Source organism: Artibeus jamaicensis, unplaced genomic scaffold (genome assembly GCF_021234435.1).
Source record: "Artibeus jamaicensis isolate MK-2021 breed Jamaican fruit bat unplaced genomic scaffold, CSHL_Jam_final contig_851, whole genome shotgun sequence".
NCBI classification, from domain to species: domain Eukaryota; kingdom Metazoa; phylum Chordata; class Mammalia; order Chiroptera; family Phyllostomidae; genus Artibeus; species Artibeus jamaicensis.
In genome coordinates, this window is record NW_026521986.1 from 15,730,295 (window position 1) to 15,742,648 (window position 12,354).

General features: G+C 47.6%; 1 protein-coding gene across 6 annotated transcripts in view; it reads right to left on the reverse strand.

Annotated features, from left to right (window-relative positions):
• TMED8 (transmembrane p24 trafficking protein family member 8) overlaps nt 1–12,354 on the reverse strand; it is a 39,454-nt gene that overhangs the window by 7,547 nt on the left and 19,553 nt on the right. For 3 of the 6 annotated variants that reach the window (XM_053673300.1, XM_053673297.1, XM_053673302.1), the window contains 3 exons: nt 3,645–3,774; nt 1,814–1,940; nt 1,294–1,599 (listed from right to left, as the gene is read on the reverse strand). In XM_053673300.1, the coding sequence (XP_053529275.1) occupies nt 1,294–1,599; nt 1,814–1,940; nt 3,645–3,767 (556 nt within the window). In that variant the 5' untranslated portion in view covers nt 3,768–3,774. Of the gene's footprint in view, nt 1–276; nt 1,196–1,293; nt 1,600–1,813; nt 1,941–3,644; nt 3,810–12,354 lie in introns of those variants that run through there. The other 3 variants (XM_053673298.1, XM_053673296.1, XM_053673301.1) reach the window with 3 other exon arrangements.

Genomic DNA, 12,354 nt, shown 5'->3' on the forward strand with positions numbered 1-12,354 from the left:
GTCCTACCTGAAGGTAAGAGAATGGACCAGGTGAACTAATGGCTTTCACCCGGGGGGATGCTACCGCCCTCCTACAGGAACGTCTGGGTGATGCCAGGGCCCAGCAGTGCTGAACATCAGGACAGCACCTGCTGAACAAGCAGACATCCCACCCCAAGTCCCAGTAACGTCCCCGCTGAGAAACAAGGATTTAACCCTACAGAGCCAGAGCCTACCAAGCTCTAGAGGTGTCTGGACATTTCCAAGGGAAAGAAAGTAACATTTATTTATATTTCTTAAAGATTTTATTTATTTATCTTTAGAGGGGAAGGAAAGGAGAGAGGAGGAGAAATATCAATGTATGGTTGCCTCTCATGCGTCCCCTGCTGGGAACTGGCCGGCAACCCAGGCACGTGCCCTGACTGGGAATCGAACCACGGTTGTTTGGTCCACAGGAGAAAATGACATTTAAAAGAAAAGATTCTCACATCCTTTCATTGAACAGGGGAAAGAACTAGCTAATGGTAGGAGATACTGGCAAACTCGCTGTACAGAGTACCTAGAACTTCCACTTGGCCTCCTAAAGAGCAGCAAGTAACATCCGAGGAAAGGAGTTTCCTTAAACAGCCTAAGATTCCCCTGCAGACCTGCTGGTCCAAGAGGAAGCAAGTAAAGGAATTCATTTTAAGATAATATAGGAAAATGAAACAATAAAGTTAATGCTTAGAACCTACTCCTATACCACCCGCCTGCCCCCAATGCCTCAGGGCCATCCTGAGAAGGAATTGGAAGTAACAACTGCAATGGAGCCCAGGGGCTACTTCCAAAACTGCCCTAGAAATAAAACAAAGGAGCAAGCCGTGACCATCTGGTGTGACTCGGGGAGGAGTTGAGATTGGGTACATCTAGCAAACTATAATCACTCGGTTTGGTTCCAAGCCAAGAATGTAAATATCGTAAAACTCAGGAAAAAATGAGAAACAATCTCAGGTTTTTCTGTGACCTGAAAAACAATGCCTCTGCACACAGCAGCACTGGCCCCCCATCCCCCCGCCCTCAGGGAGACGCGGGGGCAACGGCAGGTGCTGACTAGAAGGGAAGGGAGCTTCCCACTGAGGCACCAATACCGATGCTCCCAGAGAGCGCTCTGAGGGTCTGACTGGCCTGCATCACTCCGCTGGGCTGGTGACGCTGCACGGGCTTCCTCACCTGCGTCCTAAGGAAGAGGAGGACCGATGCAACACAGGAAGTGCTCGCTAGATATCAGGGTGAGCCGGGAAAGGAAACGGCAAACTACATTAAAATGAAACTTACCTTCAATCCCTTCCTCCTCTTCCTCGTCTTCATCCTCATCCTCACTGGAATCACTGACCTGCACAGTTATGTCAGTGCTGGTTACAGGGGTCCAGTCAAAATAAACTCCAAAGCCAATGTCATAGTTGTCGGTAGCAAACTCCCAGCAGACACGCTTCCCCTCCGGATGGGTGGGTACCCGGATGGTCACCACCTCACCCCGCTTCACCACCAGACAGCTGTTCTTCTCTTTGCCCAGCTTGCTTTTGAATTCTTTCATCTTGGAAAAGGTCCAGACGCACGGAGGAGCCATCAGAGATGGGGAGACTGGAAGGACAGGCAGCTTATTACTGAGAAGCCAAAAGGACACGCTGCCCCACCCGGCACTTTGCCCAGGGAGGCGTCACAGTCACTTCTACTGGACTCCTTTTCCATCTTCCATCACAAGTTGCTGTCTGTGTTTCCCTCCATCCAGCCGCCTGCCTTTCTTTAACTTCCCAGTGGAAACAGAAAGGCACCTTCCGTACTCCCAAGGGCTCACCTTTCCTGTGGTCTCCCAGAAGGTCTGCAGATTCCAAATCAGCTGAGAGGATATCCACAGCTCCTGTGTGCTCAGACTGGATCATAACAATGTCTCCACACCTCTGTGTGGCTTGATACCTGGCCATCTGCACAACAGAATTCCGGTTAGAGGATGTATTACAGCAGCAGATGCCAACGAGCCTCTTTCCAAATGGAGGCTGGCCACCTGCCCTGTTAGGCGCTTTCCCAACTCTAAGCCTAATGTGCTACTCGTCATTCCTTCTCTTTTCCCCAGTTACAGGTTGCTAACAAATCCTACTGTAGTGCCACCAACATGTTCCATAATTTAAAGATTCTTTCTTGTTCTCTCCTACCTTTTTCAACTCTCCTACTCAATCAAGACACTTTATAAAACCCTTGCCCACAAACATCTTCAAAGCTTGCTAATGACTTTTGCATCAGCAGTGTTTCTGGGCCATGTCCTGGTCTCCTCTTAGCCTGCCTAGCACCTCCCTGCAGCTTCACTCCCGACAGCCCTTGCACCGGGGTTTAGCTCAATTCCCACTCTGCCGCCCAATCCTCCTGGCTGCAGCTGCCATCCAAAAGCTACTTCCAGACCACTGTCAGTCAATTCGCCAAAGGACCACAGAGAGAGAATCCAGTTTATTGTCTCTCTCATCCACAGCTCACCTTAGATACCTTTTCCCATTGGTTGTCTCACCCACTATCATGTTCTATAAATAATTATAATTTCCCCTTAGACCAGCCCCAGGACTTGCACGTAAACTGTGTATTTGTTGCCACACATCTAAACTGCATGGACTAGTACAAGTGCCACTCAATACTCAAAGCCCTTGGTAACTCATGGCAGGAACCGAGGGTCTCATTCAGATCTCTCATATTAGTATCCCTCTGTCCCGTGGTATTACGCGTGAATTTTCTGTCCCTTCTCCAAACAGTTGGCAGGCAACTCAAGAAGTACACTTACTGCCAACGTGGGAGAGCACGTCAGTGAGACAGCAGTCCAGCTCAGAGACTAGAAGTGTATTTGTAAGAAAGAAGGAAAGAAATTTTATAATCCTCCCAGACTATATTCTTATAACTATCCGTTTCTGGAGAATAAGTCTTTCAGTTCTCAATTCCATTGCTAAATGAAGTGAATCAGATTGTGAACTTGCTTGAGTTCTTCCTTTTCCAGAATTTAGCTTGTAGCTTATTAGCTACATAGCCTTAGTAAAGTCACTAATAGCTCTTAGCCTCAGTTTCCTCATCTGTAAAATGAGGACATAATGTTACCTGTCTTGTGGTGTTGTTTTCAGGAGTAAATGCAGTATTGTGAATAAAACGCTTTGTGAACTCTAATGCATTATACAATTGCAGTTCTAATGTTCGCCATTGTCCTTACTGACACTAATACCATTTGTCATTATAATATATAAAAATGATACAAACGACGCATTCTTCCATGGCAGAGAAACCACTACTAGCGACTCCATTTCTGTGGAATCTTTACCACAAATGCTGAGGAGAGCTGGCATGAGAAAAGTGAGACTAGAACACAGTCCAGTGGTTTAAGACTTCTCACCCTGAGAGGATTTTAGACAATATGTAAACATTCATTCTAATGCTTCATTTTTTAAATAGGTACCTATTGGGAGCTAGTACAGTGATGGGCCTTGTGGGAGATACACTCATTCTCAAACAATTAAACGTGAGATGCCCAAAGAGAGCAAAGAGCATTCTGTGAGCCACTCCACAGTGCCTTCTAATCCCCACCCACCCACGTGCGCCTGAACTCTGGTGCCGTGAACTCCTCCTTTTCAACGAAAGAGTGAGAACGTGCTCCCCACCTTGTCGAGGACGTGGGCCGGGTCTGCAGGCCGCAACTCCTGCCCCGCCAAGGCCTGAACCTCCAAGGCGCTGGCTGCTTTCTGCGGACCTTCTGTAACATCCTCCTTCCCCGGAGACACCATCTGCAGCCTCTCGGAGGAAGACAGCAGGTCAGTCCAAGGACTCTTTTAAAAAAGGCACGACAGACCCGGAGAAGCTCAGAAGTAAAACCACCTGCAAAGGACACACCCTGCAACCCCTGCTTTCCTCTGGTACTCGGGTCTGTCGGGTCTACTGCCCATCTGGCTGACCACCGCCCAGGGCTAACCCAGCCCACGGTAAAGTGGTGACCGCATATGAGGCCACATCCCAGGCTCCACAAACCACGGTAAACACACATCTCAGTCCCTCTGCAACGGACTGCAAGGTCTGATTCCTCCCTCTGGGACCCACACCATCTGTTCCACACAGAATTTCAACAAAAGTTAGACTCCCAGCCCACACACAGCTGCTGCTTAGAAGCAAAGAAAGTGCTCCCCAAAACAAAGGAAGCACAAACCGATTAGCAAGGACACCCCTGTCCAGTTATCCCAAGAGCAGTCAGCCTTTCGGCATGTCCATGTCACACACTACCTGTGCAGGCTACCACGGATCCCATGTTGCACCCAGTTCACCAGGCAACTTAAAGAGGTAATGACCTTCTTTCCTGTTTAAGCACATTAATCTACTACCCCAATGGCTTAAACCACATTTATTTGAGTAGTTGATTTCAAAGAAGCAAGGACATAATTATGCTTCCGCTTCCCCCGGCTCCCAGAGAAACTGAAGCACCCGAAGTGACAGGACCAGAACACAGCAGGCAGAACCCCCCGGGACCTCTTTCCAACCAAGGGGCCTGGGTTCTTGGTGGCGGCAGCTATCGAAGTATCGTCTGGGAGCCCTCTGTCCGTAAGGCTCTTTTGGGGGAGGCTGAAGTCAAAACTTCTTCAAAATAATCCTAAAATATCACTTGTATTTTTTCATTTTCATCTTCTTAAGCGTATACAGCAGAGTTTTCCAGAGACCACATGTGACACCGCAGCAGAATGAATGCAGCAGCCGATCTGAGAATCCAACTGCCTCTTGTTAAGGCAGACGTTTAATGACTTTACGTCTCTCTTCTCACTGAATTATTGTCACTTAAAAAAACCCTTTTCATTAAAAACATGTTATATATATTAACATGTAATGAGTTTGTTATTGCTCTTTTTAAATGAGTCAGTAATTTTTTAACCTTTCAGTTTTAGTTAATATAGTAAACATTGATAGATATAACCCACATAAGTAAAAATTCTTTGGGGTGTACAGGTTTGAGAACTACTGCTTTAGGGCATCATTTCCTCAAAAACAGAGGGCTTACTTTGGAGTTCATCAGTTTCTTTCTCTCTCTTTCTTTCAACCAAACAAGAAAAACCCTTCTAGCTTGTAAATTACCTCTCCTTTAGATAAAACAGAGCCATCTTTCAGAATATCCAAGTCACTCCGATGTATCTCAGAGCAAACAAGAGGGAATTACTATGAAAATCAGAGCATGGGATACCGTTGATTTTTACAGGTTTGCATGGTAATCCTGGGTAAACTGTAAACTGATCTCTGGTGTGAGCCTATTTCATCCCCCAGACCAGAAATTATGGTCGCCTTTGTTTCTTGACACTATTACCATCGGTCTCCCTATTGGGTGAGCTTGAAGGCAAGAACTCAGCCTTCCCCCTCTGTTTGCACAGTACCCACAGCCAAGCCTGTCACGTGGGACTCTAACGCCCTTTGCACTCCGACCCCATCTCTCCCTGAGCGATCTCACCTCGCCTTGCCTCGTCCACTCCAAGCACGACACCTCTGAATCTCCTAAGAATCCTCAAACAGTGCAGGCCCTCTCCCGCCTGAGGGTTTCTGCACCTGCTGCCACCTCTGTCCAAAATCCTCTTCCCCTAGTTACCTGCTGGCTTCCTTCCTTCAGGTTTCTGCTCAGCCCCGGCCCGCCTCTCTTTACACCTTCCCCGCCTCACTTTTCTTCACGGCACTCATCACTGCCTGGCATATTATGCACCCTATTTGGTTGACTGCAAGATGCAAATTTGTTCTCAGATTTTGATTCAACTGAACTATGGGATGTCCTGAAGACTGGTGGCGTGTTCAAACGGCCTCGGGCCTCGACTGACACAGAGCCCTTCCACAGGAGACCTGCTTTTGCCTCTGCCGGTGCTCGGGAGCGCTACCAACAGAGTCGACTTACAGCCTGTTTAGAGCACACTGGCAGAGTGACTTCAGAAAACAAACTGGTGATGAGCTTGGGGTTCAGACCCTCAGAGGACGTCCTGCCCTCACACAGTGCCCAGGCGGAGACACACCAGTTTCCTTGATGGGGGAAATTAATAGATATTCTAAAATATAGCACAGCAATTAGGGGAATGTTTTTCACAGCCCAGGTGTTTAACAGCCCAGTGATTTGCCTTGTTTCTTCTAGCTTATTGCCTACATACCAGAGATAGTGAAACACTCTGCTTTCTGCTTCTGTAAACTGTCTCCTGCTTTGGTCTGAAGGACAGGCCTCCCCCCCACCCCTTTGTTCAAGGCCCAGAATTTGGAAACTGACTCCTCTGGGCCTGCGTAAAATAAACTTCCACTCCGTACACCCGAAAGCGGCTGAGTTGTTTTCTGTAACATCTGGTTCCCTGACCGGGAATCCACACTCCCGCGAGCAGGCCTTTTTGCCTCCCGTGTGTGGGCAACGGGGGAGTGACCCAGAGGGAGCCCGGGGGCGAAGGGAAGCACGCGCCCTGGTGATTTCGGTCCCGGACACGAAGGCATCCTCCGGACCGCTCTTCAACCCGGGCAGGCAGGGTGCGGACTGGAACTATCTGAACCTGAGAAGGTGCCAATCGGTGAGTGCCCTGGGGACCAGAGCCTGAGATCAGATCCACCCTTTGGGGTGGAAAGAGAGACTGATCACCTCTCAGGCAGGCAATTAGCCGTGAGTCCTCTGGAGGCCAACTGGCCATCTGGAAGGGGAAATGTATCCCCACCGGAGCAGTCCTACTGGGGCAGGACTGTATAAACTCTTGGATGTTTGTCTGTGTGTTTGTAGGAGTGAATGTGTTTGTGGCTCCACCGGTGAAAAACCTATGGAGCAGGAGTGACCCCCCCACCGCTGGAGGGATGGGAGGCGGCAGAGGGCCACAGGGCTCCCTGCACCTGGTCCTGCTAAGTGGGTTGTCAAGGAGACAAGCAGGGCTACCTCAGCCGAGCCCCCTTGTTTGAGCCAGGAGCCAGGAGGGAGCTCTGAAGACCTCCTGGGCACATGCTGACGGCCCCAGCAGTGGGTCCTTTAGGAAACCAAATACCACCCAGGAGCAAGGAGCCACCAGATTGCCTAAGCAGAGGAACCAAGAGTAGAAAGAATAATAGATAAATCTAGATAAGTAGAAATATATATAAAGGATGTGAGAGTTTTAAACCTGGAGTAAAGGAAACCGTAACTACTTGTTTTCTGGTTTTGTGAGAAAAGAGCAAATTTCTCACATGTGGTTCTGTTTCTAATCAGAAACCTGTATCGTAAGACCTAGGAAAGGTTGCCTGTAGCCGGTTGGGGAGAATGCCTTTGCCACCCAGGAAGGGTTAGTTGGGTCTGATGTGTGCTTCAGCCTGAGACAAAGCAGCATGTTTCTGCCATGAGACCAGGTCTGAAGGAGCATATCTCTGCAAGGCACCAGTGGACGATGCATTGGTACAAGAGAATGTCTCTACCTGTGTGTTGTTTTGACACTGTGTTTCAGATTTTGCTCTGTGTCTGCTCTGAAAAGGAAAAAGAAGGAGCCCACTGGCAGGTGACAAAGGCCAGGGTTACAGGCGCCTACAGTCCTCAGCCTAGCTGGCTTGGACCCAGACCAGACTGCCACAGGGCTTCAGAAGCTCTCCCACTCCCCTCAGAGGGGGCCTGGCCAGAGATCTGGCATCATTCACCGGGAGGGAGACTGACCCAGTGTTGCTGTGGTGTGTGGGTGGCCTCCTTTCAGCCACACTGGCCCAGGATGGATGCTGGGAGGGCCCTTGCCAGCTGTTCAAGCTGCTGGCTGGGACAGGGTGCCGGGTGTCCTTGAAGAAGGGACGCAGGTCTGGGCAGGGTGGGCACACTCGTGCTGACCCCAGAGCTCGGGAAGGGTGGAGTGCATGGACCAGACTCTCAGGGAAGCTCTGGCTGGGTTCCACCAGGAGGCTGAACTGATTTGCTGCCACTGGCACTGCTTAGGGTTGGGAGTGCCCCTAGCCCTTCGGGCTGTGCCCCGTGTGGATTAGTCTTTGGGAGACCTCCTCCCATCCTCAGAATAGATAAAGGGGGGACCCGGACAGCAGGAACTCCCCTGGTGACATTGCCTTCTGGGGAGGTGAGGCCCACTGTAGGGGACCGGTTTGTCTTAGCCTGGCAAATGTGACTCAGCTCTGTATGGAAAACCTACAAATGCGAAGTGGTAGGCAGGAGCCAGACCTTCAAACCAAGTTTTCCTGTCAGAATCAGGCCTAGAAAATACTCACAGACTGTTATAGCTTGCTCTTGCTAAAACTCCCTCACCCTGGTCTAAAGCAATAAATGTATATTGTTTATCCTCAAGGTAACTTCCAAAGCCTGTGTGAGCTCCCCCAAGGACACAGCTAATGAGCTTATTGCCATCCCCCTCTGCATGCTATTTTTATTTCCTTGATTGTACCTAGAATGTAGACAATAATGTTCTATGTGATAGATGATAAATCTTTCTATGATGTAAGACCCCAGGAAAACAATAAACGCCTATCTAAGCAAGGGTCAAGGTACTCCCCTCTTGAGGGAGTGGCCGAGGCACCATAGGCACTCTCCCCTTGAGCGAGTAGTCGTGCCTGTTCCCTTTTTCCACACAGGATTGTTGTCACCTGTGCATTGATTCTTGTCGTCAACCGCAATAGGCGGACTCTGCTGGATAGGGTCTGCAATAGCCCACTATGGCTTCTCCCACCCTGCAAGTGGGAGAAGTCTCTACCACGGATTGGCAGCCTCTGCGAGTAGGCTCTGCTCACCTGCTGCACCAGGGGCCTCGGGGACCTCCTGGACCTCCTTCACTCTGGAGACTGGAGCCAGAGCCTCAGGACTGCCATTTTGGGTAAAATGGATGAGCGACATGAATGCCCCACTATAAAGAACAGAGTGTTCATGGGCGTCACCATCTTAGAACTGGCGAAGGCTTCTTTTCAGGTTATAAGCTGTATGCTGCTGCTGTGTGGACACTGCAGCAGTCAAGTTTTCTGTGTAACTAGTTCTGATAAGAATAGCTTTAGTTTTGAAGATCATGAACTGAGGTCCAAGGCTGACCATCTGATTTATAGGGTGTTTGCAAGGTCTAAGCTTCAGAAAGGTAAAAAGTGTCCCTGCAAGTCTAGGGACTTTTAGTAGAAGATGCCTATAGTGCTAGGGACTTTTAGCTGCCAGATACTGAGTTTAAGTAGAATCCTTCCCAGTGTGGGAAAGGAACAGGGATTAAAAGTGAATTATCGATAAATATGGATAGGTAAAAAGCCTATAAAATGTTTGTGAATATTGCAGAGTCTGTGGGAAGTTATAAAAATAAATGGAGATGTGAAAGTTTTGGAAAGAAATTATGTAGTGTTAGTAATAGAAGGTATAAGGCATAGAGATGCAATCTTAGTGGGTATTAGAAGGAGAGAGATTTTCCTTCAAGCTTTGTTTTTCTCCATACCTGATCCCTCCAGAATTTGGCATTCTGAATGAATAAATGATAATGTAAGGGTTCTTTGCATAAAACCAATAAGGCCAGTCATTAATAGTGGTTTTGTTAACCAGGACTTTGTCTGGAATGTCACGCCTGAAGGAGGCATGTATGGGTTCTGGTCGTTACCAGAAAGCTCAGAGGAACTGGGATTGACCTGTGAAGCTAGCGAAAGCCCACGAGAAAAGCCTGGTACTTTGGTTAGTTGTGTGGTTCCAGCCAGCCTTTCCAGGGAAGGAACGAAGGCTGCTTTCCTGAAAGATGGCTAAAAAGGAACCTGTAGGTACAATAGAGGCTCAAGGATTTGAGTGAAACGACTGGTACAGGCGAAGCCAGATGGCAGATGTGTGGCTCTGCTTCTGTGCCCTGAGGGGCGGACTGAGAAGTCAATCTGAAGGTTCCCTGTGTGAGTTCCAACAAAGCATACTTAAGGATCAGGAGTGATCCAGGCTGCTCTTGGTGTATTTATGCAAATGAACAGTCAAAATCAAAAGCAGGACCCAAAGTAGTCCCTGTAATAACAGTGAGGGTGATCTTAAGGAGAAAAATTGTAGTTCAAGGAAAAATCACTATATTCAGTATTGGAAATCAGAATGGCGCAGCTAACTGTCTTAAAAGTTTATTTTCATTTAAGAGTTGAAACCAGGTTTGTGATGTCACCAAAGATGTACCATTTACAGGTGCAAAGGACCTGTCAAGTTGCCACTCCTGTTAAATGTCATTGCAGGAAGGACCTTGCAATGGAATGTCTTCCCAAAAGACAGTCTCACAGGCGCAGAGACTGGTTTGGGGATCGTTGTGTAAATTAACCTGTGTGTTCTTCTGTTTCATAGGGTGTACGCCTATGACCTGCCTGTGCCTATGGATGATTAGTTACAATACAGGCCTCACTTAAGGAGCCCATCTTCATCGTCGCCCCCCTGAGACTCAACAGTTTGATTCAGCTAAGTAGCTAGGTTGATAAAGGGTTGGGGTGGTCTGTGGGCTTCACTTTAGAACTGATTTTCCCTTTTCTGCCTTGATAGCTTGGACAGAAAGGGCTCAGAAATCTGAAAGGAGGGAAATCTTAATGTATTCCCCTCAGCCCAAGTAAAGTATAGTAGGCCACGAGAGTCTGGGATAGGTGTAGCATGACTTGTAACACCTTCTACTAGATAAGCCATTCTTTACTGAAGTCCCTGCCTTTGTCACTTAATAGTTATAATTTAATTGTACTTCCAATTTCTTGCCTAATCTGTCACCTCCAGAATACAACCTGACCAGGATGCCAACAGTTCAGTAATGCCAGCCTTTGGACACCAAGCCTGCGACTTCCTGGTGACAGCCAAGGACCTTCTCAGATCCTTCCCCTTGCAGAAAGGACTCCCTCTGTGCTGCACCCCCCCCTCCTTCAGGATACCCCTGACCCAAGGGTAGGTAGGATGACATCCATGTCCAGCCGGAAGCAGTTATAAGGAGATGAGACCTTCGTCCATTGTCCTTATATATAATTCCAGAAGGGAAAGAAACCTCATTAATACTCTGAATCCAGGGAAAGGGGGGACATTCCTAGGAGAGGAATATTGCTACTATGTAAATCAGTCAGGGATCATAGCTAAGAAAGTTAAAAAAAATCAGAGAGAATATAAACCACCACACCAAAGAAACAGAAAGTTAGAATTAGAGAAATTGATGAATAAATCCTCCAGCCTGGCTCCAGTAGCTATTTCCCTTTCTAGGACCCCTAATTATTATCTTCTTAGGTTTAAGCTTCGGCCCCTGTACCCTGCGGATCATAGTCCAGAACTTAGAAGCAACCGCCAATATCCTGTCCCTCTAGAGACATCACTATCAGAAGATACGCCAAGATTTATAGGCCAGCCTTATATTGATGCTAGTCCAGCTAACAGTGCTGTCAAGCATCAAAGGGGGGAATGTTGGGGGAAATTGATAGCTATTTTAAAATATAGCACAGCAATTAGGGGAATGTTTTTCACAGCCCAGGTGTTTAACAGCCCAGTGATTTGCCTTGTTTCTTCTAGCTTATCGCCTACATACCAGAGATAGTGAAACACTCTGCTTTCTGCTTCTGTAAACTGTCTCCTGCTTTGGTCTGAAGGACAGGTTCCCCCCCCCCCCACTCTATAAAATAACTGCTTTCCCTTTGTTCAAGGCCCAGAATTTGGAAACTGACTACTCTGGGCCAGCGCATAAAATAAACTTCCACTCCGTACACCCGAAAGCGGCTGAGTTGTTTTCTGTAACATCTTTGCTGTCCTTTGCCCTGCAAAGGGGTGGTTTTCCTTGTTTATCTTTTCCCTGAAGGTGCAGGCTTTTGTTGAAGCAAAGCTCCGTGTGGAGGGTCTCTTATGAGACTGGCTGTCTTGGGCATTTCTTTCTTACTTGCTGGTACATAAAATGGCAGTTCATCTTACAGCTGATGGCAACTTAGAGTCTATGAAAGACAATGTGTACCATTCCATCTGCCTCCCTCACTAGGATAAAAACTCCACGAGACCAGGAACTTGGATTGCTTGTGCATTTTTTTCCTTTATCGGTTTTGGGTTTTTTCCCATTTAGTCTCCTTATTCCCCCCTCCCACCCACTTGTTCATTCATGGCACCTCCAGTGCCTAGAAGAGTGGTGGGTGTATGGAGGCCCTCTGTAAATATCTGCTGAGTGAATAAACAGTAGACACCCAATCGTTCTCTGTTGAATAAGTCAATGAATAAATGAATTTTTGTTTGGGAACAAAGGACTATTCCAAAGGAATATTTGGAATGTGAGACTACAACAGTTAATTTGACCATTATTAGCCTGCCCTTACCATATACAGCACCTAAAATTTAGTCTCTTCATTGCCTTTGTGCATGTTACTTTGCACAAACATGGTTCTACTTAGTGAAAAATATTTTAAACAGGATAAATAACAGCCACATAAATTCAATACTCATGTTGG